The sequence below is a fragment of the Chelonia mydas genome, chromosome 8 (assembly GCF_015237465.2).
Source record: "Chelonia mydas isolate rCheMyd1 chromosome 8, rCheMyd1.pri.v2, whole genome shotgun sequence".
Classification (NCBI taxonomy): domain Eukaryota; kingdom Metazoa; phylum Chordata; order Testudines; family Cheloniidae; genus Chelonia; species Chelonia mydas.
The window spans coordinates 65713208-65740028 of record NC_057854.1 but is presented as its reverse complement, the minus strand read 5'-3'; the positions used below and the strand labels follow the sequence as shown (position 1 = coordinate 65740028).

Below are 26821 nucleotides of genomic sequence, written 5' to 3'. Positions count from 1 at the left end.
TACAGGCTTGCAAATTATGGCCTTAAAAGAGAGGTGTAAAAAAACAAATGAGATGATTCAACAAATGACATATTACTTGAAAAACTGTGTGTCTCTTTGCTGAAACCCTAATTTACAAAAATGCAGTTATATTAGATGACTGATCTATTTAAATCTCAATCCAACGTTAGAAATGGTTACTTATTTATGCATGTAACTGAAAACAGTGCCGCCTATGTAAACACCTGCAAAAACTAGGCAGACTCCAAATTAAATCTCTCACTTGCATTTCTAATAGATTTTTGAACACCAACCTGATTTTAAGTTTGGCAACAAGGAAGTCTCACTAGACATGTTCATAAACCTGTTGGCAGATCTGATTATGCTTAGCTGTAGAAAAATCCTAGTTGAACGCATTACCATATTAATTGGTTACATGTCAAAAATACAAAATGAAGATGTTTTAAATATCATTACGCTTTTAGTGTTAAAATGACAGCAAATAATATGTAAAATGATAATACTCACAGTTACTGCTTGCTTTATTACTCCTTTGTCCATCTGAATTTTCAGATGCCTTGTATGGAACCTGAAGAGTAGTATCCAAACTTCGGAAACCTTCTTTGAGAGAGTGGTGCTTGTAGTACTCTACAAGTTCCTTTGAGGAAGAGAGAATAAAAAATTATTGGAAATTTAATTTGCATCCTTTTCAAATGTAAGATATACAGTTAATGATAGTTTGCTTAGATAGGTGATCTTATCATTAGACCTGAGCAAATAATTGATTTTTCAGTTCAGGGCCAAACACAAAACAAAACAAAAAACACCCTGAAAATAAATGTATTTGGTTTCATCCAAGAACTGGAAAACCAAAAATATTTCACTTAGGTCAAACTGGCATTTTGTTTTCAAAATGTTGTTTTGACATTTTAAAAATCTTTTTTGCAGATGAAACTTTTTGCTGAATTTTACCTAGATTCATGAACAGTTTCGGTGCCCTGAAAAATGCAGTTTTGGTGAGTTTATTAGTTGCTGAAAAACTTTCACCCAGCTCTATTTATAATGGATAACTGCCTAGTAAATATACATAAAGCCATGTTACCTAAAATACCTACTCCCTGCATAGATGAGCTCAGCACCTTATCTGTATCACTACCTTCTATTTAGTAAGTTGTATTTGAGTTAGTAACGCTTTATAGGACAAAAAAATCTTACTTCTCTATTTGAAAGGAGTATTTGCTCCTTTCAATTAGGTTGATTAATTAATATTTGCCCCGTGGAACAAAGGTAGAAGGGGAGGTCAGCTGCTTGCTAACTACTCACTGTACCTATCTTTACTTTTTCAGCTTTTTACTACAGTGATAAATAATGATCATCCACAAATCTTTTTCTGAAAACACAGACACCAGATAACAGTGCGAGCCTTATAATCAACAGGTGATTTCTTCTCAGGTATATGGACCATGTAAAGGTTTCAAGGTGATTTCATAAGATAACGTGCATTGTATCAGATGGCATCAGGAATAAACTCAAGAGTACACAGCTTTTCACATTCTCCATGGATCCAATCTGAGAATTTTCCATATATTTCATAAATGATTTGCCAAAATAGAATATGAAAGCAAAGGAGGTACAATACATGGAGGCCAGTGCCTTCAGTTCTCATTGTAAATATAAAGGAACATCTCCAAACATTAAGAATTCATGATATTTCTATGCAGTATTCAACTCTAGTGTGCAACTCTTAAGGCTTGTCTACGTGGTGGGACAATGCGCACTAACATACTGTGCATTAAGTAGTCCATGTAGACCCTATTGGTATGCATAAGATGTTCCCTACTGCACTTTAATGTATGTTTGTGAAAGTGCACTAGGGAACATTTAATGCCCACCAGCAGGGTCTATGGAGACCAATAAATGAGCGACATGTTAGTGTGATTTAGAAATCATACCCCTGCGGTGCACATTACTGCGTAGACAAGTCCTTAGATCAGTCTATGGATTGGGTCGACAGATTTATGTGAATAAGTTCAGCACAGAGTTTCTCTACAGAGTAAGGAATGAGGGTAAATGTTGAGTAGGAAAATCAAAGCAAACACACTTTAGTTAATTATTCTGTTCCTTCAAGCATGGCATTTCGTTTTTCAAAATCAAATACAGTAATTCATTTGTTGTAAACACTTAACTCCCATCACCAATTCATTCAATAATCCCATTTTGTTCTGCCATGTTTAAGTTTCCAAAAACTAAATCAACCAGGCCAAGCTTCAGTCCAAATAAGGAAAAAGCAATGATTTCATTCTGATTTACAAACAAGCCCCCTATTAAACCAGCCTATGCTCTCCTACAAAAATCTAAAGTGGTCCATGCTATAAATTAATTTCAATGAACAAAATGACCCTTAAAATTATTCAGCCAAGATCTAGTGCACTAAATGTAAGTTCATGAAAACAGTCTTAATGGTAAACTTCTGAACTGAATTTTGGAGCTCTTCAGTCCCATGTTGTACAGTGTTGTATGTCTCAGTAGCTAGCTCAAAGGTAGAGTCTAAACCAAAAGTAAAATCCACATCTGCTTTTAGTAATTCACAATCACAGACCTCCAGGCACTACACGTAAACAGAAAAGCTAGGAACAAAAAGAAATATTTGGGCTTCTGTTATCTTACATTAACACAGCTGGCCATTACTCCAGCTAAGAATTTCTTTAGTATGTCAGCACTCCAGTATGTCCATTCTCTGGATATGCCCCCTTTGCTACAGACAAGGGGTGACCAAACTGTGGCTCACGAGCCGCATGCAGCTCTTTTACACTTAAAGTGCACAACCTCCTCCATTCTCTACCTGTCAGACTTGGGTGGAGGGGGAAGGGAAGAGCTTGGGACCTCTGCCTTGCAATGGGGTGGTGGGGTAGGGGCTTCTACCCAATGGGGAGAGGGGCCTTGGGGTTTCAGCACTGTGGGGCATACCTGCTGGGTTTTGGCACTTCAGCCAGAGTGGGGCTGAAGCCCCGAGCCCCGGCAGGTGCCTCCTGCTGGGCCGAAGCCCCGAGCCCCGGCAGGTGCCTCCTGCTGGGCCGAAGCCCCGAGCCCCGGCAGGTGCCTCCTGCTGGGCCGAAGCCCCGAGCCCCGGCAGATGTGCCTTGGCTCTTGAACTTCTTAGCAGAGGGGGTGGAGGGGTCAGTAAGTTTGGCCATCCCTGCTATAGAGAGACACAACGCTGTTTATACAGTGTTGAGAGTGCCACGATAGATAAGACACAGCATTTATTCTATATACACCAGACATGAACAGGGTTAGACAGAGCTCGTCCCAACAGGGTTAGCCAACACAAAACTGACAATGCCAGAAACCACTTAGAGCAGGGGTTGGCAACCTGCGGCACGCGTGCCAAAGGTGGCACACGAGCTGATTTTTAGTGGCACTCTGCTGCCGCTGGGGTCCCAGCCGCCGGCCCTGCTCAGCCCGCTGCCTGCCTGGATGAAAGGAACCCCAGGCTGGCAGTAGGCTGAGCGCGGCTGGCAGCTGGGACCCGGGCTGGCAGGAGCCGGCAGATGGAACCCCAGCCTGCTGCCGGTCTGGGGTTCCGGCCGCCGGCCCCTTGCCAGCCAGAGTCCCAGCCGCCAGCCCCACTCAGCCCGCTGCTGGCTTGGATAGACGGAACCCTGGGCCGGCAGCGGGCTGGGCAGGGCTGGCAGCTGGGACCCCGGCTGGCAGGAGCCGGCGGATGGAACCCCAGACCAGCAGCAGGCTGAGCAGCTCAGCGTGCTGCCGGTCTGGGGTTCCGTCTGCCGGCCCCTGTAAATGTAAAATGTATTACTGGCACGTGAAACCTTAAATTACAGTAAATAAATGAAGACTTGGCACACCACTTCTCAAAGGTTGCCGACCCCTGACCTAGAGCCTTATCAACACTATTACTTACATGGCAAGAGTAGAACCAGTGGTAGCAACAATAAGAAAAACCTCTTTGGGTAGAGACAACCTGAGCACCAGACTGTGCTTAACAGGCACTAGCCTTCACGGATGGGTGACAGAAAAACAAAATTTCTCTACCAGGGTAGCATAGTCCCTGTTAGCGCAGCCCAGGAAACAGGCTGGACAATGTCCCCTGACAGCTAAGGCTTCTTAGATGTGCGGGGGTCATTGTCCAGCCTATGCCCTATCCTTTTTGGGGTGGTTAGCATGAAGAGGAATACTACCAGGGAGTAATCTCTGCTCTCAGGAGAATGCAGAGACTTCACTAGTTGCTGACCAGGTGCAGGTTTCTTCCTCTCTCAAGCACGTCACTGCAGGGGCCCCAAGCTGGCTCTAATTTTACATATAAATATTTTTAAGAATACACCAACACCATCTTCATTGACATCTAAGACTGAACATCACAAATATATAAAGCAATGATGGACATGATTCTAACCTGAAAGTACTTCTGCATACCACATTTCTGCAGATCTAGAAAACCAGCATTTACTTTAACAGCAATAGTTACATGGGAATTGCACACTGAAAAAACCTAATCAATACTTACCATTAAACTTTTAAATTTCTTATTTTCTGCAATGTGAAAAAAGCCATCTCTTGTTAAAATCTTGATGTGTTTCACTTCGTTATTATACCTGTGGGCAATTAATAACTTATGAATATAAATGTGTTTTTAAACAGTGGCAATCAATAATTACCTGAGGGTATACCCCCAAAACACTACATGAATAAATTCTTAAGACAAAATGTATATCCAGGCCAATACACAGTTGACATTTAATTAACCAAATATATTTATTAGTGGATGAATGAAGATGTAGCCTGTATTCAGAAAAAAAAGTTACTTCTAATTAGGGGATCCCATCTATTGCTTGCTTTCAAGTTCATATTGAGGATCGATGTGGAAACGAACAAGACTCTCTTTAGTAATTTATGCTGATAGAACACACTCTACTGAAATGTATTTGCTAACGCACTCTTTACTGCAATGTTGAGAAGCTAAAGACTTGAACAGACTCCCCTTAACATCAACAGGAGCTGAATCAGAAGTAAACAATTGCCTGTTAGTATCCGACAGGCCACTGTAAACTGGTATCTTTCCATTAACTTCAGTGGAGCTATGCGGATTTACACCTTTTGTCCTATATGCCTGAAATACTTTTCTAGCAACTGATATTTTTATGTACTAAGTGACAGGATATTACATGATTATTTAAGATGCAATGAGATTCATGATGTTCTGTATTTATTGATTACAAACATCTGCCTATGCAATAAAGAAAACAGGAAATCTATTTCTGTTAAAGTGCTTGTCCCACTTACTTAATGCTAATTGCGTATTCTCCTGACTCTTTGGTCCTGTGTCGCACCAGGTAAGTTCTATTTACCCTGTTAATAAGTTCACTTTCAGCTTGCAGCCTCTCCATTGCTCCTGCATACCTGTAAGGAAAGCAAATAAATACTAGCCATGCTCATCTTTGAAACTGTGCAGTAGGTCTTTCCAACATGCAGTTTAATGTTCCAATATTTTACATGAGATGGTGAATGAAAGATACATCAAAAGCTCCTGGTAAATGAACCGGATTTCAAGGTTGTGCTGGAAAATAATGAAAAGCACAGAAATGTATAATTAATGGTAAAATGTGCAGTACACTCTCCCACTTTTGGGCACAGAGGACTATGGCTTCTATTCAGAAAAGCACTGAAGCACAAGATTAAGTTCATCCCTGTTTAGGAAAGCACTTATGCATGTGTTAACTTTTAGGCTAGGTCTACACTATGGACCTTATAGCAGCACAGCTGTACCACTGCAGGTGTGCCACTTTAAGGTCTCCCATGTAGCCGCTCTTTGCCAGTAGGAGAGAGCTCTCCTGCTGGCATAATTAAACAACCCCCAATGAGCGGCATTAGCTATGTTGGCACCAGCAATTTTGGCACCAGCAATGTCGGTCAGGGGTGTGTTTCACCGTCAAAAGTGGTAGTGTACTGTAGACAAAACCTTAAACATCCCACTGACTTCGAAAGCACTTAAGCACATACTGAAGTACTTTGCTGAACTGGGGCCTATACTGAAAATGTAATTAAAGGGTGGCCTGGACCAGGTGATGGAATTTACTTATTTGAAATATTTTGTATCACAACCTTAAAAGCTTGGGCCTGATACAACACTATATTATATCAGTCTCGTACTAGTGAAACTTCACTGACTTCAGGTGAAGTTGGTATAACAGACTGGAGAATCAGCCAGCTGATGCACTAATTCTGTTTTTAAACAAACAAAAATAATTTCATTTTACTCTAAAGGTTAAAATTTAAATTTGCAGACTAAACCCTAACAGATTAGATTCAAAATCTACTTCAGCCCTAAACTATGGCCAGGTCTGAAACGACTGAGACAAAAGATTCCAGAAGGGTCTGCCTGCAGAGATCTGCTTGCAGAATTGGGGCCTAAATTTTTAACTGTGGAAAAAAATGTGCATTTATTAAAATGAAATAATTGCTTATTTTTACTTTTTAAAACCAGAATAATTTCAGTCAATATTAGGAACCAGTACTGTGCACAATTTTTTAAAATGAATACATTTTACGTTAGCTATAAATCCATTCATATAACTGTAATACAGTAAGTTTCTTAATCCAGTTGTATATATAGTTATACTACTTAATCTATCATTAAACAAAACTTTAAATATCACAAAAAACTTCAAACTTCTACTTTGGGGCAGCTTTTAGTTTTTAAAGAAAGTATCAGAGAGGATTTTCTTCAAATTATCACAAAATATGAGCTCCCACGCTGAGACTTTTTAAGGCAAGTTTCAGCCAAAGGCAATTTCCCATGTTCAAGTTACAAATGCTTAGAAAATTAAGTTTTATCCTGAAAAGGCACAAAGAATCTCAACTTTAGTATTGTGAACACAATGCTATTTTTGTCCTCTCTTCTGTCAAAACTATAAGGCGCAGAATTGAAGCTTGAATCAAATTAAAAACAGCAACTTTTCCCCTTTGGGATTTTATTCACTGGCTATGAAAGCTAAGTGTTTGTTTGGGTCAGTGGATCTGATTCTGATCTCACTTACTGCAACCCAGTAGAAACCAGGAATAAATTTGTAAAACCAGTGTGAAAACAGAATCAGTCACTGTGCATTTATAATCTTTTTAAGTCAAACTCACTCCAGAGCAGAGGGTTCACACTACGCTATGATTCACTTTGACAGTGGTTGTGGAGTCGATACATTATCCACTTACATCACTTAATAGATTGCTTTTCTGTCAAACAAAATTTCAGCAGAATTATTCACAAAACAAAATGTCACTTTCTTCATTTTGTTTAGCCACTTAAAATGTAGGATCTTCTTGCATGATTCATGTTGTACTGACTTTTTGTTATACCACTTTAGAGACCTCTGGGATACAGACTGTGTATATATATAGACTTGTAAACAAAATGTCAAAATCATTAAGCACATTATTATATGAGAAATGCTTTTAGGCAGTGCATATTCAGTTTTGTTTTCCAAAACTGCTACACAATACCTTCTTCAGAAGCCAAGAAAGGTTAAAGCAATTTAAATTAGATTGTGATAAACACAGTTCTCTCTCTATGCCTGTCTATTTCAACATGATTTTTATAGGACTAGTCCAGGACTCACCATGGTTGGCAAGAGTAGTCTACTGGTTTAGGCACCTAGGGTGTAAAAAGACATCATAGAATATAATTATTTAAAGAATATTTTTTGAATTGACTCGCAAATTAGGTAGCACTGATCTAATGACCAAATACCCTACATCACACTGGGGAGATAAGAATCATAGTGATCACATTTCTTCATCTATTAGTCTACTTTATTCAGAATAAATTAATAAAGCGTGAATACCCTGTATAGGTCTGAAAACAGGACAGAATATTAAGCTTATGTATTTTATTGTTGTTGTTGGGAGAGTTTTTTTTTAATTTTGGACAGATAAGTGCTACAAATCCCATATATATTTTAATCTATTTGAAATGGATTTTGGCAGTACCTCCACTCTCATTTCATCCATAAAATGTTCATCTAATAGGGTATATTGTTGCAATGCATCATTAAAGTGTGCAACTGAATGTACAATGATGCACACTAAATTCACTAAGTGCTTTTTGAATTAGATTGCCTTGAAAAGGCACTATTCTTAGTTGAAGTAAAAGCTTAGGTGGCATGTTATATAATCTCTTGAGATGGTTAACTGAATAATCCATACATTTCTGAGGTATTGTATGAATTTATTAATACATTTGCATGAAACAAGTTTTACTCTTATACTTGGATTTAAATAGGAACACATTTTGAAAGGACAACTGCTTTATTTAATTTTCAAATAGTTTAAAATAAACTAAAATTAAACATACAGAAAAAGATAGTATATATATGCATATATAATATGGGAATTGAATGAATATTTCCACAGCTGACTTCCATGCTCCCCACCAACAGTTACTAAAATCCCTGAGACCTTCTTGGAGGGCACAAGTTTGGCTAGCTTGAACTTACCAACCTGCATAGTATTGATTTGCTTCCAACCCTTGTGATCCAAATTGTAAGGTTCAGGTTCTGAGCTGACCTTTGCAGAGTTCACAGAGCCCGGCTTACTGCCCTTCGCATATTGTGTGATTGCAATTTTTCCTCCTAAGGGTTTTTGTAAAAGGTATTTTGGACAGATAACCAGCCTAGTACTCTTATTTGAATGCATCTGAATCTATGATTTTAATGCTGACAATCTCTATTACATTATCACCAAAAAGTGTATTTTCCCCAAAGCACAAAGGAGCCACTAGTGTGAATTTGTTGTCAATATGTTAAAGAGTTCTGCTCTAAGAATAGTGTGACCTATTTATTTGCATGATAATAAATCTCCCAACCAGGAAGCAATCAGACTAGACAGAGAGATTGGGGGAGAGAGGGAAAGAGTTAACCAGAACAATGGAAGGCTTCTGTAAAATGCAAAGAGATCAAGAATGGAATTATTGCTAGCCAAATGTCAGTATATGTTGTAAGAGAACAAGGAGGAGAGTGGCTGTGAATCTATAATGGATTCCAAAGCCACGACAGCCTAAACAAATTCAAAAAGTGTACTGTCCATTTGTAACACCGTAGCATCAAAGCTTAGATACAACAGACCTGGGCTGGGATTTAGTTGGTGACACATTCTCTCATATCCCTACACGAACATCTGACAAGCATTAGGAAAATAAAGCAGCATTATATCAGAACGAAACCAGCTAGGCCGTTGCTACCAACGGCTTGTTGATAGAGCTCAGGCATCATTCCCACCTGGCTGAGAGACGGTCTAAACGTTAAAAATGCTGACAGCTAGCACTCCTACTTTCTTATCATTAGTGAAGCTGCTCCACTCAAAAAATGTAAGGATAAAAACCCACTGTATATAAAGCCAGTCTTTATATGTAAGATACTTCTGTAATTATGTTAGCCTACAGAATTTTACATTTTGAATGTTTTGTATTGTTAAAATAAAGTTTGGAAAGTAGTTCAGATTACTTGATGTGAGTATACCAGTGGCAGGACAGTAGTGGCAATTAGGAAGACCACTACCCTCCCTGTATATTGGCATACAGTCCTATATTGGATGGAATCTGAAATTCTAAATTGGTTTGGCTCATCTATCAGAGCAGGTCATTTTGGTTGCAGACAGCTAGAACATCAGCAATCATTAATCCTTTTCAACCCTGAGTTGTAAAATAAAGATTGCCCATTGCAGAGAAAAAAGAAAACGATCAAACATTGTACTAGAAGCTGTTGGCTTGCACTGTATTATACATCCAAATCCAGGCAACCGCAATGAGAAAACTGAACAAAAGACATCTGTAATTTTCACTCCATGCATCTGAAGAAGTGGTATTTTACCCATGAAAGCTTATGCCCAAATAAATCTGTTAGTCTTTAAGATGCCACCGGACTCCTTGTTGTTTTTATGATATAAAAATGTCTGCAGACAAATACTGCATATTGCAAGAAAAATAAAGCATTTATAGGTATAGCTTAGAAGGGACTGGAATTTCATATTCTCGAACTCAGCAGTTTTTCATGCAATATTCATTCCTAAAGCCTTTTGGTATATGTATTTTATGCTGTTTCTGGGCATTTTCATATTGGCCAGTTGTAAGGACGGTTACACTTAATAATAATAGTACAAGTTATAATACGTTAAAAATCTGATAGATGTTTCGGTATCTTTAAACTGCATCATTTGTCAGAATAAGATGTTTATATTTTGCCCTTCCAGTTTAGCAGTGGTGGAGAATCAATTCATCTTTTTCGTCAGTTTATGCCTCTGGTTGCTAACATGTCATGAATAATATTTATTCATACTGTAAAATCATGCTATTTTCATTCAATCCTCCGCTTAATAGTATATTTCTAAATTTAGCAGAAAGCTATGTCACTAGACACTAAGTAATCTTCATGTTGCCTTGGTAGCTTTAACAGAAGAGGTTTTCCTTAACTATGTGAGTTTCCCACTTTAAACTACAGTAGTACTCTTTCAAAATGAGCTGATTTTTCCCGATAAATAAATATGGTCTCTAAGGTGCCACAAGTACTCCTTTTCTTTTTACAGTATTTACAGTAGACCCCTGTATTTATCTTGTACTGCCCTAGAGTGGTGTTTCCAAATCCACAGGGCAGCTCCAGTGATTGACACTTGCTAAAGGCATGTGCTGACTGTGCCCAACAACATCCAGCGTGACTGAGTGACACTAAACCGCCACAACCTTTATGCTTAATAAAATATGGTAATAGGGTTACAAAAACGTTAAGCTTTATTACATAACATTTTTATGAGCAGTATATTCTCTTTAACAGGCATCTGCTTTGTCATTCTGTTTAACAGAACTAAGGCTATGTCTACACTGGCATCTGAATGACAAAACCCGATAAACAGTGGCTACACTTTTCAGAGTAGCAGCCGTGTTAGTCTGTATCCGCAAAAAGAAAAGGAGGACTTGTGGCATTTGTTAGTCTCTAAGGTGCCACAAGTCCTCCTTTTCTTTTAGTGGCTACACTGCGCCCCTTTTAGCAGCACAGCTGTGTCGCTAAGAGCTGCGTAGTGTAGACATAGCCTTAAATTTAAAGTAACAATGGAGTGATAAGTATCTCTGTGAATAGGATTGTGAGATGATAATTAGGGCTGTCAAGCGATTAAAAAAAATGAATCGCGCGCTTAATCGCACTGTTAAACAATCATGGAATACTATTTATTTAAATATTTTTGGGTGTTTTCTACATTTTCAAATATATTGATTTCAATTACAACACAGAATACAAAGTGTACAGTGCTCGTTTTATTTTTTATTACAAATATTTGCACTGTAAAAAAACAAAAGAAATAATATATTTCAATTCACCTAATACAAGTACTGCAGCGCAATCTCTTTATAATGGAAGTTGAACTTACAAATGTAGAATTATGTACAAAAAATAACTGCATTCAAAAATAAAACAATGTAAAACTTTAGAACCTACAAGTCCACTCAGTCCTACTTCAGCCAATTGCTCAGACAAACAAGTTTGGTTACAATTTGCAGGAGATAATGCTGTCCACACATCTTATTTACAATGTCACCTGAAAGTGAGAACAGGCCTTCGCATGGCACTGTTGTAGCCGGCGTCGCAAGATATTTACATGCCAGATGTGCTAAAGATTCATATGCCTCTTCATGCTTCAACCACCATACCAGGGGACCTGCGTCCATGCTGATGACGGGTAGTCATAACCATAAGCCTATCCCAAAATTCCTCCTTACCTGTAAGGGGTTAAGAAGCTCAAATAACCTGACCAAAGGAACCAATGGGGACAAAACATACTTTCAAATCTGGGGGGAGGGAGAGGCTTTGTTTTGGGTTCTTTGTTTCTATGTTCGTTCGCTCTTGGGACTAAGTGGGACCGGACACTAATCCATGTCCTCTGAACCGTTCTGAACCAGTCTCTCATATTACAGAAATTGTAAGTACAGCCAAACAAGGCGTATTAGTTTATCTTTGTATTCTCAACTTGTGAATTTTCCCTTTGCTGGAGGGAGGTTTATCCCTGTTTTGTTGTAACTTTGAAACTAAGGCTAGAGGGGGTTCCTCTGTGTTTTGTGCATCTTTTGTTACCCTATAAAGTTATCTTCCAACCTGATTTTACAGAGGGGATTTTTACCTTTTCTTTTCTTTTTTAAATAAAATTCTTCTTTTAAGAACTGATTGATTTTTTTTTTCAGCGTCCAAAGATCCAGAGATTTGGGTCTGTGTTCACTTTGTAACCAATTGGTTAGGATATTATTCTCAAGCCTCCCCAGGAAAGGGGGTGTAAGGGCTTTGGGGGATATTTTGGGAGAACAGGAACTCCAAGGGGTCCTTTCCCTGATTCTTTGTCTAAATCACTTGGTGGCAGCAGCATACTGTTCAAGGACAAGGTGGAATTTGTGCCTTGTGAAAGTTTTTAACCTAAGCTAGTAAAAATAAGCTTAGGGGGTCTTGCATGCGGCTCCCCACATCTGTACCCCAGAGTTCTGAGTGGGGAAGGAACCCTGACATGGGTTCTGCTCAATAACAATCCAAAGCAGTGTGGACCAACGCATGTTCATTTTCATCATCTGAGTCATATGCCACCAGCAGAAGGTTCATTTCCTTTTTTGGTGGTTCGGGTTCTGTCGTTTCCGCATCAGAGTGTTGCTCTTTTAAGACATCTGAAAGCATGCTCCACACCTTCTCCCTCTCAGATTTTGGAAGGCACTTCAGAGTCTTAAACTCTGGGATGAGTGCTGTATCTATCCTTAGAAATCCCACATTGGTACCTTCTGTGCATTTTGTCAAATCTGCTGTGAAAATGTTTTTAAAATGAACATGTGCTGGGTCATCATCTGAGACTGCTATAACATTAAATATATGGCAGAATTAGGGTAAAACAGAACAGGAGATATACAATTCTCCCCCAAGGTGTTCAGTCACAAATTTAATTAATGCATTATTTTTTTAACAAGCATCAGCAGCATGAAAGCATGTCCTCTGGAATGGTGGCCGAAGGATGAAGGGGCATATGAATGTTTAGCATATCTGGCATGTAAATACCTTGCAACACCCGCTACAAAAGTACCATGTGAATGTCGCTTCTCATTTTCAGGTGACATTGTAAATAAGAAGCAGTCAGCAGTATCTCCTGTAAATGTAAACAAACTTGTTTATCTTAGCAATTGGCTGAACAGGAGGACTGAGTGGACTTGTAGGCTCTAAAGTTTTACATTGTTTTGTTTTTGAGCGCAGTTATGTAACAAAAAAAAATCTACATGTGTAAGTTACACTTTCACAATAAAGAGATTGCACTACAGTACTTGTATGAGGTGAATTGAAAAATACGGTTTCTTTTGTTTATCATTTTTACAGTGCAAATATTTGTAATCAAAAATAATAATATAAAGTGAGCACTGTGCACTTTGTATTCTGTGCTGTAATACAAATCAATATATGTGAAAATGTAGAAAAACATCCAAAAATATTAATCAATTGGTATTCTATTGTTTAACAGCGCGATTAATCACGATTAATTTTTTTAATCACAGTTATTTTTTTTAGTTAATTGCGGGAGTGAACTGCGATTAATCAACAGCCCTAACTATAAATGGTAAAAGATATGTTGATCTGCTGTTAAACAATATTATGATGTATTACTAATGTAGAGATTTATTTTGGAGCTAAGATTTGATCTAAACCTTAAAGGCCTATCATAATGTGTCAAAACAGTTGTATCCATTAAAAGGTGACTCTACCTAATAACAATACCATCATGATGACATCTTGAATGTTGTAATCAAAGTAGATTTATTAATAGAATTGAATTTAGTTGTGAACCAAGTTAAAGCACGTTTACAGCAAAACAAGGAAGCCTTGTTAACCATTGTATTATTTTGGTTTAATACCAATGTAACTCCACTGATTTCAATGTAACTCCACTGATTTCAATGACTTCAATGCTATATTAAATCTGGAGTAACATGATCCAAAGTATTATGGAAAGACACAATGAAGGAGTGCACAATATATTAACATGCTCATACAAAATTATGAGTACGTACTGTAAATTAATTTTTCTTATTATCCTGCTACAGTTCTTAGTATTTTGAGAGTATTTGTCCTCTTAACACAAAACACAGGCAGGTCAAAGCATATAGGGACGCAGAAGTATGTTGAAAGATCCGGTTGGAGGGTTTATTTATTCATTTGTTTGTTCTTTATTCTATTTTTACTTTTACAGGGTTTTTTTAAAACTCACTATTTATGGTGTAATCTCTCTCTGTAACCCAGAGTGACTGGGAAACAGATTAAAACCACAGCATTTTCATCTCATTGTAAAAAAACCAACAGCTTTACTGCACAATATATTTGTTCTGGAGTCTGATTGTATTTATCTGAAAACTCTTTAGACAATTTAATTTATTAAACTCCCAAAAGTTAAAATCTGTCTCTTGAGCATGTTTCCTTAACATTTATAGTTTAAATCCAATAACCAAACGCATTAGAATGTTATATTTTTAAACATTGAATGTAGCATACAAACACAAGAAAACTAAAATAATGCTTCCCACAAGGCAGGATTAATGAAACCCTGGTACGAACCAGGCAACTTTTCCTATGAATGTTCCTCAGGAAACTATTATACTGACAAACACAATTAAACATTTGTACTTACGCATGGGCAAGGCTTTACGACATCACTTGGAAAGTAGCCAAGCTCCCCTGTGACTAGATTTCTACCCTAGAAATAGACAAAAAGTTCCCATTATGAGCAAATGACTGTGTAGATTGGAAGCAATCCTGTATGCACAGGGATTCATTTAAATAAACACACAGTAAAAGTTCTAAAATTCAATGCCAGTCTTACTCAAATTTTGTAAAGTAATAATTTCTTGACTTCTGTAACTAAGTAATAATTACAAATGGTTAAATCTGAGTGGTCTGGTAGATAGGTGAGAGGATTGGACTCAGGAGATCTGGGTTTTATTCCCAATTCTGTCACTGACTCATGTGGTTAAATCTTCATTGCAGAGCTAACTCGAGTTACCTACATTCGAGTTAACTACTCTGAAGTGTGAGCAACCATGCTGCGAAGTAACTCTTGAACTGCACAGTGTGATTGTATTAGGGCCTGTCTACAAGGGAAGGTTTCAGAGTAGCAGCCGTGTTAGTCTGTATTCACAAAAAGAAACAGAGTACTTGTGGCACCTTAGAGACTAACCAATTTATTTGAGCATAAGCTTTCGTGAGCTACAGCTGTAGCTCACGAAAGCTTATGCTCAAATAAATTGGTTAGTCTCTAAGGTGCCACAAGTACTCCGTTTCTTTCTACAAGGGAAGTTAGTGAGCAGCAAGCTAAGATGGTTAGCTTAGCACACTTTAAAGCATATTAACCTAAAGCACACAGAGGCACTTCTGATGCATGGTAAGATTGTCCACAGGCAGATAAATGCAGAGTTGCTAGTGCTCTAAATTCACATTGTAGCTTGCTGGGCACTAAACTTCCCATGCAGACAAGTCCTTAGCAGTTGATGAGTTGTGTTAATTCAAGAAGCAGCCTGTAACCTCAGCCAACTTCATTTAAAAGCACCACCACACTCGAGTGAAGAGTTGTGTGGGGCAACACTTGAGTAAACACTGCAGCGAAAAAAATGTGACCTTGGATAAGTCATATCATCTCTGCTGTGTGACAGTTCCCCCACCACTGAATGGGGATAACAATACTGACCCACCTAGCACTTTGTGACCCTTGAATGACAAAGCACTGCAGTATGTAAGTGCTATGTACTGCAAAAAGACAATTACTCACCTTCTTGTAATTGTTGTTCTTTGAGATGTGTTGTTCATGTCCATTCCAATCAGGTGTGTGCACGCCGCGTGCACGGTCATCGGAAAGTTTTCCCCTAGCAGCTCCCGTCGGGTTGGCTGTGGATACCCCTGGAGTGGCACCTTCATGGGGCTCAATATATGAGCCTGCCAACCCGACTCCCCTTCAGTTTCTTCTTGCTGGCTACTCCGACAGAGGGGAAGGAGGGTGGATATTGGAATGGATGCGAACAACACATCTTGAAGAACAACAGTTACAAGTTATGCATCCGATGAAGTGAGCTGTAGCTCACGAAAGCTTATGCTCAAATAAATCTGTTAGTCTCTGAAGTGCCATAAGTACTCCTTTTCTGGTTACAAGAAGGTGAGTAACCATCTTTTCTTCTTCGAGTGCTTGTTCATGTGGATTCCAATCAGGTGACTCCCAAGCTCTATCCCGGAGGTGGGGTCGGAGTTAAGGCATTGTTGATTGGAGCACCACCCTTCTTAATGCTGCATCATCTCTGGCGTGTTGGGTGATAGCATAGTCAGAGGTAAACATATGCACCAATGACCAAGTTGCTGCCCTGCAGATCTCTTGTATCAGGACTTGGGCCAGGAACGCAGCTGACGGGGCTTCTGCTCTTCTGGAATGTCATAAGAGTTGGGACTGGGACCTTGGCTAACTTGTAACATGTGCGGATGCAGGATGTAATCCAGGAAGATATTCTCTGAGATGAGACTGGGAGTCCTTTTATCTGGTATGCTACCGCCACAAACAGTTGGTTCGACTTCCTCAACGGTTTCATGCGCTCAATGTAGAATGCTAGCGCTCTCTGAACATCCAGTGAGTGCAGCCTCTGCTCTTGGCTACTGGTGTGAGGCTTAGGATAGAAGACGGGTAGAAAAATCTCTTGACCAGTGTGGAATTGTGACACTACTTTGCAGAGGAAGGCTGGGTGAGGCTTGAGCTGCACCCTGTCCTTGTGAAAGACCGTGTTGGGTGGGCTGGAGGTCAGAGCCTTTAATTCATACACCTGCCTAGCTGATGTGATGGCTACCAGGAAGGACACCTCCCATGACAAACAGAGCAGGGAGCAAGTCGCCAGCAGTTCAAAAGGGGGCCCCGTGAGCCTGGTGAGGACCAGATTAAGGTTCCATGCAAGAACCAGTCCCCTAATCTGTGGATATAGGCGTTCCAAGTCCTTGAGGAAACGTCCTACCATGGGGTTAGCTAATACGGAGCATCCAGACGTTCCCGGGTGGAAGACTGAGACAGCAGAAAGGTGCATCTTGATGGCTGCTGCAGCTAGGCCCTGCTGTTTGAGATGCAGAAGGTACTCCAAGATGAGTGGTATAGACACCTGGAGTGGAGGTGTGTGTTGCTGGGCACACCAGCAAGTGAATCTCTTCCACTTGCCTAGATAAGAAGCCCTCGTGGAAGGTTTCCTGGTGCCAAGTAGAACCTCCCTTACCAGCTCCGAACATAGGCACTCCATGGGGTTTAACCACAAAGCTTGCAGGCCGTGAGGTGGAGGGACTGGAGGACTGGGTGATGGAGGTGACCGTGGTACTCAGTGATCAGATCGGGGCAGAGTGGTGGCACGATTGGAGTGTTCACTGACAGCTCCAGAAGCGTGGTGTACCAATGTTGGCAGGGCCATGTGGGGGCCAGCAGAATTACCTTCGTTTTGTTCCTGTGGATCTTGAGCAGCACCTTGTGTACAAGTGGAACCGATGGGAAGGCACACATGAGGCGGTCTCCCCAAGGTAGCAGAAACGCATCCGTGATTGAACCCGGGCTGCGTTTCTGGAAGGAGCAGAACATTGGGACGCTTCTTGTTGCTCCGGGTGGTGAATAGGTCGACCTGGGGAAATCCCACTGTTGGACGATGGGATGGAGAACATCTGGATGGACAGACCATTCGTGGTTGCAAAATGATCTGCTGACGTGATCTGCTAGCTCGTTCTTCGCTCCTGGGAGACAGGATGCCTCCAGGTGAACGGAGTAGGCTATGCAGAACTCCCATAGTTTGAGGGCTTCTTGACATGGGGGGAAGAACGGGCTCTACCCTGTTTGTTGACATAGAATATAGCAGTGGGGTTGTCTGTCATCACTGCCACGCTTTGGCCTTGTAGCCGGGACTGGAAAGTTTGGCATGCCAGTCGGACTGCTCTGAGCTCCCTGATATTGATATGAAGGGAGAGGTCATCCCACGACCACAGGCCCTGTGTTTGGAGATCTTTCAGGTGTGCCCCCCAAACCCAGACCTGATGCGTCCGTTACTAGGGACAAGGAGGGTGGTGTGCTGTTGAAGGAGACACCTTCGCATACCATTTGAGGTTTGTACTGTAGGGACTTGAGTATGTGATCTGGCACCATCACTACTGAGTCTAGCCTGTCACAACCTGGTTGGTATATCTGGGTGAACCACGCTTGAAGGGGTCTGAGCCTCATTCTGGCATGCCTGACTATGTACGTGCAGGCCACCACATGCCCCAGGAGACACAGGCATCCCCTTGCAGTAGTGGTCAGGTACCACCTGAGGCTTTGAATAGTGTCTGTCATGGCCTGGAAACAGATTTCTGGCAGGAATGCCCTTGCCTGTACCGAGTCCAGCACCGCTCCGATGAATTCTATTCTTTGGGTCGGTGATAAGGTTGACTTGTTCACGCTGAGGAGGAGTCCCAATCTCTGGAAAGTGGACCTGACCAATTGTACATGAGACTATACCTGCTCCCTGAGCAGCCAGTCATCTAGGTATGGGTATACCTGCACCTGTTTCCTCTGGAGGAAGGCTGCTACAACCGACATGCACTTGAAGAATACTCGGGGGGCTGTCGACAGACCGAATGGGAGGACTTTGAACTGACAGTGTTTGTGGTTAAGCACAAACTGGAGAAAACACCTGTGCGCAGGTTGAATGGCTATGTGAAAGTACACGTCTTTCATGTCGAGGGCAGCATACCAGTCTCCCGGATCCAGGGAAGGGATAATAGTGCTCAGGGAGACCATGCACTGGTTGAGTCCTCACAGGTCTAAAATGGGTCTGAGACCCCCCCCCCTTTGCCTTGTGGATTAGGAAATAATGGGAGTAGAAACCCTTGCCCCTTAGCTCCTGAGGAACCTCCTGCATTCTTGGATAACGAGTTGCTCGTGAGAAGGGTCCCTGAAGAGGGACAAGGAAGGAGGGGAGGAAGGTGGGGAGGAACAGAAATTGGAGAGAATATTCCACTTCTACCATGCGAAGAACCCAGCACTCCAATGTTATTTGGGACCAAGAATGGTAGAAGTGGGATAGACCATTCAGAAAACATGGGTAAGGATCCGGTGGTGTGGTGGGAACGCTGTCCTTGGGTGCATCTTTAAAAGACCTGTTTAGAGCCTGATGAAGGCTTAGATTGGCCATGACCTTGCCCCAAAGAGGGGTTGGAAGATTTCCACCTTCCGTTCCTGCCCCTTCATCTATAAAAATCCTGCCTCGGCCGAGCAGGACATGAGTGTTGTTGTTGTGGTTGGAGCTTAAAGTGCTTGCATTGGGTTGCCGGCGTATGCATTTCCAACGACTTCATGGTCGCCCTGGAGTCTTTCAAGCTGTGCAGCTTGGAGTCTGTCTGCTCTGAAAAGAGCCCCTCGCCCTCAAAGGGAAGAGTTTGCTGCACTTCCGGGGATAGCCTGGATGCTTGAAGCCATGATGTTCTCCTCATGGGTATGCCTGAGGAGAGGGTATGGGCAGCCGAATCCGTCAAGTCTAGGGACGCCTGCAGAGAGGTCCACACAACTGCCTTCCCTTCTGCTATAATGGCAGAGTATTCAGCCTAGAGTCCGCAGGAATCAGCTCTTTGAACTTCAACGTGGAGGACCATGAATTGAAGTTATACCTACTGAGGATAGCTTGCTGGTTAGCTAGCCTCAGCTGGACGACCCCAGTGGTATAGACCTTTCTAGCAAATAGGTCCATCCTTTTTGCCTCCTTAGATTTGGGGGCTGGTCCTCGCTGTCCCTGATGCTCTCTCTCATTAACTGCCGACATGACCAGAGAGCATAGCTTCAGGTGTGAGCATAAGTATTCATTGCCCTTGGAAGGGACAAAGTATTTGCACTCCACACCCCTGGCAATTGGCAGAATCGAGGCTGGGGTCTGCCACAGGGTCTTTATGTCATTTTGAACAGTTTTGATCAAAGGCAGAGCTACTCGTGATGGATCTTTGGGAGTGAGAATATTCACCGTGGGGTCCTCGGCCTTGACCACCTCCTCCACTTGCAACCCCATGTGGTGGGCAATCCACCTGAGGAGGTCTTGATGTGCCTTATGGTCAATGGGAGAAGGGCCTGAAGCTGTCACCCTTGCCACAGCTTCACAGAGTGTCTTCCTGATAGAGATCTGGTAGATTTATGCAGGAAATCCTCACTAAAGATAATTGACATTTCCTCTCAAATCCATCACAACCCTCACAATGTCTTGATGGAAGAGCATGCACATTTGTTTGGGAAAATAAACCATTTCTGAAGTCAGCATGATTTCAATTTGCCAGATGATCAGATGGATAAATACAGTCAGTTTAAAAGCTGAATTGATGCAGTAATCCAAAACCAAAGCTTCTTTTCAAAATATCCTGACCGGATTTATATTAAACGGGCAAGATCCCTCATGTGCCCCTAACATCTATAAGCTTTTAATAGACCAAAGATGGTTTAGAACAAACATTCAAATGGGACCACATCTCATGCACACTGGCAATGAATTTTTAACAACACTCAGGACAGGTCAATTCACCAGCTGAATTCAATTTAAGATAATCCATCTAAACTGAGCCCTGGGTTCACAGTCTTCTGGAAAGTCTGCTTGGATGGAGTTATACCGAAGCAAGGCCAAATGTGGGAAAATGCTGGCAAGGGAACAGGTATTGGTAGGGCAACTGAAAAACTGTATTGAGTCAGCACAGCATCAGCTGGTGGGACTCCTTTACAACCCAACTGCAATTATCATTACCACCTACCCTCCCCATCATGTATCACCACAAGTTAGCAACAAATCAAGATCGCTTTTTATATTGGGCTTTACCTAACTTTCATAAGTATGTGTCTCCTGAGCCACATACTGGAAGTGGTCCAAGAGTCACAAATCCCTAAACACACATGCACTTGGTGTGTACAGCTATAACTACATATTTTGGGGATAAGTGAAAGAATCGCCTTGGATTTCAACTCTTACATAACCCCTCACATTTCCACTCACTTTCTTGGGCAACTCTTCATAACCAAGTATAAACTGTTCATTAAAGCACCATACTTTGGCATCTAGAAGGTCACATCCATCATTTACCAATGGATTGATTGCCTTCTGAAGGTAGGGAATCTAGAAAAAAATGCCTTTTGAGATCCATAAACTGCACATCTGTGACCAGGTCTGGCAGCCCTTTTCAGAACTGGACTAGGCCCAGCATTCTCAAATATGGGTGCCTAAAGTTAGGCTCTTAAATGCATATTTAGGCACTGAAGTCCAGATTGTTAAAGGTATTTAGGCAATTTAAGATGCAGATAGGTGCCTAGTGGGATTTTTTGAAAGTGCCTGGGTGCCTAACTCCCATTGAAATTAATGCACCATCATAAACCATCATTCATAAATTGAAAACAAGGGTGGAGCTGGATGTAAAAAGGAGCCGAATTAATGAGTATTCTTGAAAAATTGGAAGTTTTCTTGAGTTGAAGTGCCCTAAGCATATTCAACGGGAACATTATCTTCCTGGGAAGATTGCTATGCAATTTATCACACCCAGGTAATGATCACAGCAATTGTCACCTATTCCAAATAGACAGAAACTGTCTGATTTTTTTGGTGTTATTCAGACTCTTATATGCCTTTATGGAGGGGAGTCCTGTGCGACATGCAGTAATGGAAAAGATTTCACAAGTAGTAGGATCCCAGTTGAAGACTTTGAAGTCACTATCAAACACAAAATGGGCATACAGAGCAGAAGCAGTGGCTGCTGTAAAACAAAACTACTCCATCATTTTACAAGCTTTACAAGAGATTATCGAAACAACTCGCCTTGCTGATGCTAAAATAAAAGCCAGGGGACTTATCCATGAACTAAATTCATTCAGGTTCATCTTTGTCCTTCACATGATGCACCCTATTCTCCAGATGGTGGTAAAAGTGAGTAAGGCTCTTCAAACTCCAGCTCTCAACTTACTTACTGCAATGACAGGGGTGAAAAGCTTGTGTAACTCTTTGGCTGCGATGAGAAGTGGCCCAGAATATTTTCAGTCTATTTTCAATGACAGTGTGAAAATGTGCGTAGAGAATGATATATCGATTCCCCCAGTTAAGAAGAGAAAAACGTTCACTTGTTTTGATGACGCGTTTGAGTCCCAGCATTGCTTTGATACAAAAGAGACGCAGGAGAGAATAACTTCATTTTACCTACTCCTAGACTCAATGATTACCAGCATTGACCAGCAATTTGAACAGGAGACCTGTAAAACTGTGACTGCAATGGGAAAACTGCTGAGCTTAGACACTGGCAGGGACGATATGAGAATCATTGCCAACAAATTTAAAGTGTCCTTGGATGAGTTGGAAGTTGAACTCGGATTGCTTCGGGGTTATGACGGATCTGTTCCTAAAGGTAGCACTACGAACACCACCAGAGAGTGGCTTGATTGGCTAAAGGAATTGGATCAGTCTTCCACGTTCCAGGCCTTTTATAAATCTATGCAATGCTTTGCAGTCTTATCTGTTACAAGCTGTTCATGTGAAAGAGTCTTTTCAAAACTAGCACATGTAAAAAACAAACTAAGAAGTACAATGTCCCAACAGCACCTCGACTTACTCATGATTTTGTACATTGAACAAGAATTTGCTTCATCAGTTAATTACAATGATGTGATTGAGGAATTTAAGTCCCTAACACCTGGTGAGTGACGTCTCATTCTCTAGGACAGAAAGATGAAGAAACCTTAATCTGCTTTGGTCAATTTGGGTTAGCGCATTAACTGGTTAAAGATCATAAAAATTGACTGTATCTTTGTATACGCCTGGTTATCACTACAGGAAAAAACTGGCATTTTGTGTCTCATTTTTTAAGTTTGTATTTTTTAAGTAAAGTTTAGTTGTTAATTTTAAAAAAATAAGTTTAGTTAAGTTTTAGTTTCTTTAATTTGTTTGATGAATAAAAATAATGTCCTTTATGATTGAGTATTCAATAAATGTTCGCTTTAAAAAAAAAAAAATTCCCTGGATGCACACCCGAATGAAATGTGCTGTGCACACCTATGACACTCATACATTCTTATGAAATGTAACAAGAGATCACATTGTCAGTGGACATCCTTGCATGTGAATTAGTATACAAGAAGTCTTCCCACCAAATTCAAATTGCTGTGGGACGCATCCACAAGTGCCAGAGCAGCCCTGTGAGGTCACTAGTAAGAGTCATCCACTTCTCAAAACATAATCCTATGTGGCAGCTGTTAGTAAATACTGAATCTTTAATGCCAAACACCATACTTCTAACAAGGCGGCACATGATGTGACTTCAGGTACTGGTGGCACTGCCTAATGGTGAAAGCATAACATTGGAAGTCAAAAGTTCTGAACTGTTTCATGACTCTGAAAACAATATTTAACTTCTCTGTGCCTCAGTTTCCTTATCTGTAAAATGGAGATTACACATATTTAACTCAAAGAGAGTCATTAGCATTTGCTAAGCTCTATCAAATCCTTCCTTGGAAGATGTTAGATAAGTACAAAGCTCTAATATTGCTATTTCCTATAGTACTTCTAAAACTCATTTAAACACTTTGGGGGAAATTCTGCATCACTGGCTAATTGACATCTGGCTCAAAATTCAGAAGGCACAATGGTAGCTTTGCTGTAAGTGAGATGAGTGAAGGGGGTGCCCTAGGGTTGCCAACTTTCCGAATGCAGAAAACTGAACACCCTTGCCCAGCCCTCTACCCCGCCCCACCCTACCCTGACCCTTCTCTGAGGCCCCGACCCCACACTTACTTCATCCCCCCTCCTTCCAATGCTTGCTCTCCCCCACCCTCACTCACTTGCTCATTTTCACCGGGCTGGGGTACGGGAGAGGGTGAGGTCTCTGGCTGGGAGTACGAGCTCTGGGCTGGGGCCAGGAATGAGTGTTTCAGAGTGGGGGGGGCCTCTGGGCTTGGGCAGGGAACTGGGGGGTGAGGGAGGGTAAGGGCTCCAGCTGGGGGTGTGGGATGTGGGGTGGGGCTGGGGATGCAGGCTCTGGGCTGGGACTGAGCTGTTTGGAGTGGGGGGCGGGTGCGGGCTCTGGGAGAGAGTTTGGGTGCAGAAGGGGGCTCAAGGCTGGGGCAGGGGTTTGTGGTGCAGGAGAGGGTTCCGGGTGCGGGCTCCGGGTGGCGCTTACCTCAGATGGCTCTCGGAAGCAGCAGGTATTTCCCTCCAGCTCCTAGGGAGGAGGCGTGCCAACCAGCTCTACATGCTGCCCTTGTCCGCAGGCACCGCCTTCTGGCCGTAGAGCCAGCGCTCGAGGCGGGTGCAGCGGGCAGAACCCCCGCGGGGCTGCACCTCCACCTAGGAGCTGGAGGGAAATGCCGGCCACTTCCAGGAGCCTTGCAGAGCCAGGGCAGACAGGAAGCCTGCCTTAGCCCCGCTGCACTGCCAACTGGACTTTTAACGGCCCGGTCAGCGGCACTGACTGGAGCCAGGATCCCTTTTCGACTGGGCGTTCCGGTCGAAAACCGGACGCCTGGCAACCCTAGGTTGCCTAGAGAAGTACTCCATGTTCCCTTTGCAGTATAGAGCACTGCACCACGGCAGTTCTCTCTCCAGCAACACAGAGCGATCATTTTCCTGGCCTGGGGCGGGGGGGAGATGATCAATGGCTTAGTGAACTATAGAAATCTATGTGAATGCAGGAGGACACCAGCTGACATGGGAGCAGCATCCCGTGACGAGTGGCACAGGCAGGGGCAGGCCCATGCAGGTGGGAGCAGGGATCTCCTGTATTCTGGGGATGCACCAGTGGCCACCTTAGTGCAGCTGCATGGTATTTCATGGGCTGTGGAGAAGCAGTCATCTTCCCACTAGGTCATCCATGCATGTGAGGAAGCTATCACTCTGATTACTTTTTCAAATCAACTATCAACAAAGTTAGCCAACACAAGGTAGCCGTCTTACATGTCAGGAAATTAACGTGATCATAGCACTGCACTGCCTCTAGGAATACCTGCACTTGTAAATAAAAAGCTTTGCCTGTTTCATATAATTGTGGGAGTTTTAAAATCCTCAGAAATGTAGCATACAAAAGTTACAGTAGGCTGAAAGGAGCTTTTTGTTTTTAAAATTCTTTGCTAATTATAGGATTGATATGAATAATTTTATGTTCATTCCTAATTATGTTTAAAATACAAGATGATTGTTTACTTTTAGATAGCCTGCTAAATCCCTCAAGGCCCCTTGTATAAAAACCTGTGATGCATGCTGTCAGGTATATGACTGCGGATTTCTGTACTGAGCGCATATGCACTATCCATTGCAACTAAGCAGTGGATTTGTCGCACCACTGCACCTCAAATTTGCTAATGATTTCTTTCAACTGCACGTTTCTTCCTTGTTAACTGTTTCTCATGTGATGAGTAAGTAGTCAATTTCCTTCTAACAAAAGCCTTAAAGGCCATCCCAAATGCACTAGTAAATGTCTGGGCTGACTTGCTAAAGAAATTATATTACAGAGTGCTTGCAGCATATAAAGTAGCAATGAACTGCTTCAAACTGCTACTTTAAAATGACACTTGTCAGTGAGACTAGAGGATGATTCATTATTCTTGAATCTGTTTTAATGGGGAGGTTTCCTGGAACCATTTTGCACAGTAACCCTAAATTTCCAGAGTGCTACCTGAGGTTTAGATATGCAACTCCCATTAACTTCAATGGACTCATGCAGAGCTAGGACTGTGCACAGCTGAAAAGTTAACCCTAGGTTGTATAGTACCCAGTTTCCATCTTATTTTTATCTCAATCCTTTGATTGAGAAATTGCTAATCTTGCCACAGATTTAGGCAACAACAGTGAAAAGAAACCAGGTTTTATAACTAAAGCTGGTCAAAAAATAGAAAACATTTATTGTAATCTGAACATTTCCAAGCAATTTTCAATTCTGCAAATTTAGAAGAGGAATAATTTTCAATATTTTTATTGAAAAGGCCTATTTAGTGTACGGGTTTCCTTCGCCTTCTGCTTTTCTACATTCCCACCACAGCTTTTTTCTCTTCATTTTCCCCTTTTTTGTTTTTTTCACATTTAAATGAAACTGAAAACTGTAGTCATTATTTATCTAGTTTCTCATTCCCTCTTGCCCCCCCTTCTCATTTTCCCACTGAAAAGGTTGGGGGGGGGGGTGAGTGAGTAAGAAATGGAAAAATGATGAGCTGAAAGAAAAAGTTACTTTTTATTTTTTTCAGGTTAGTAAAAAAATGAAAATATAAAAAATTCATTTTTTGTGAAAAGGGCAGGTTTTGTTTTTACAAAAAAATTGTTCATAAAATTTTGGACTATGTTCAGATCTAGTTTATTTGTATCATGCCTGGCACAGTTATAAGTAGACATGTTACCAAAATTAAAAGGAACAAATGCTGTTCACATTCAGCAAAAATCACATCCTATCTCTCTCTGTCCCCTTTCCCCCCTCTGGCGATGGGACCAAATTAAGGAAAGACCCAAACTGAACACGTCTGCACCATGTCCTAAAAGTCACCTAAATGGCACTCCAATAGGAGGAGGAACCAAGGCTCCTTCCGCTCCCTGGAGTTTGATTTTGCACAAAGAGCAAAAATGTTCATTTTGAATGCAACAAAGGAGCACATGGTAACAAATAAATACTGAGACAATCTGATCCAGTTCCATTCAGAGATATGCAGATAACACTGATTGCTACCTGGAATTTCATCTAGAGGTGTACTAAGAGCTAGTGCAGAGTACAGGACAGATGGTATATATTCATGTACTATACATTGCTCATGT

At 41.4% G+C, this 26821-nt stretch overlaps 1 protein-coding gene across 3 annotated transcripts in view; it reads right to left on the bottom strand.

The window, feature by feature from the left end:
• VAV3 (vav guanine nucleotide exchange factor 3) overlaps positions 1-26821 on the bottom strand; it is a 244734-nt gene that overhangs the window by 15104 nt on the left and 202809 nt on the right. For all 3 annotated transcript variants that reach the window (XM_007055209.4, XM_043552808.1, XM_037906160.2), the window contains 5 exons: positions 14677-14742; positions 7608-7642; positions 5281-5397; positions 4505-4592; positions 508-637 (listed from right to left, as the gene is read on the bottom strand). In XM_007055209.4, coding sequence (XP_007055271.2) covers positions 508-637; positions 4505-4592; positions 5281-5397; positions 7608-7642; positions 14677-14742 — 436 coding nt within the window. The remainder of the gene's footprint in view (positions 1-507; positions 638-4504; positions 4593-5280; positions 5398-7607; positions 7643-14676; positions 14743-26821) is intronic.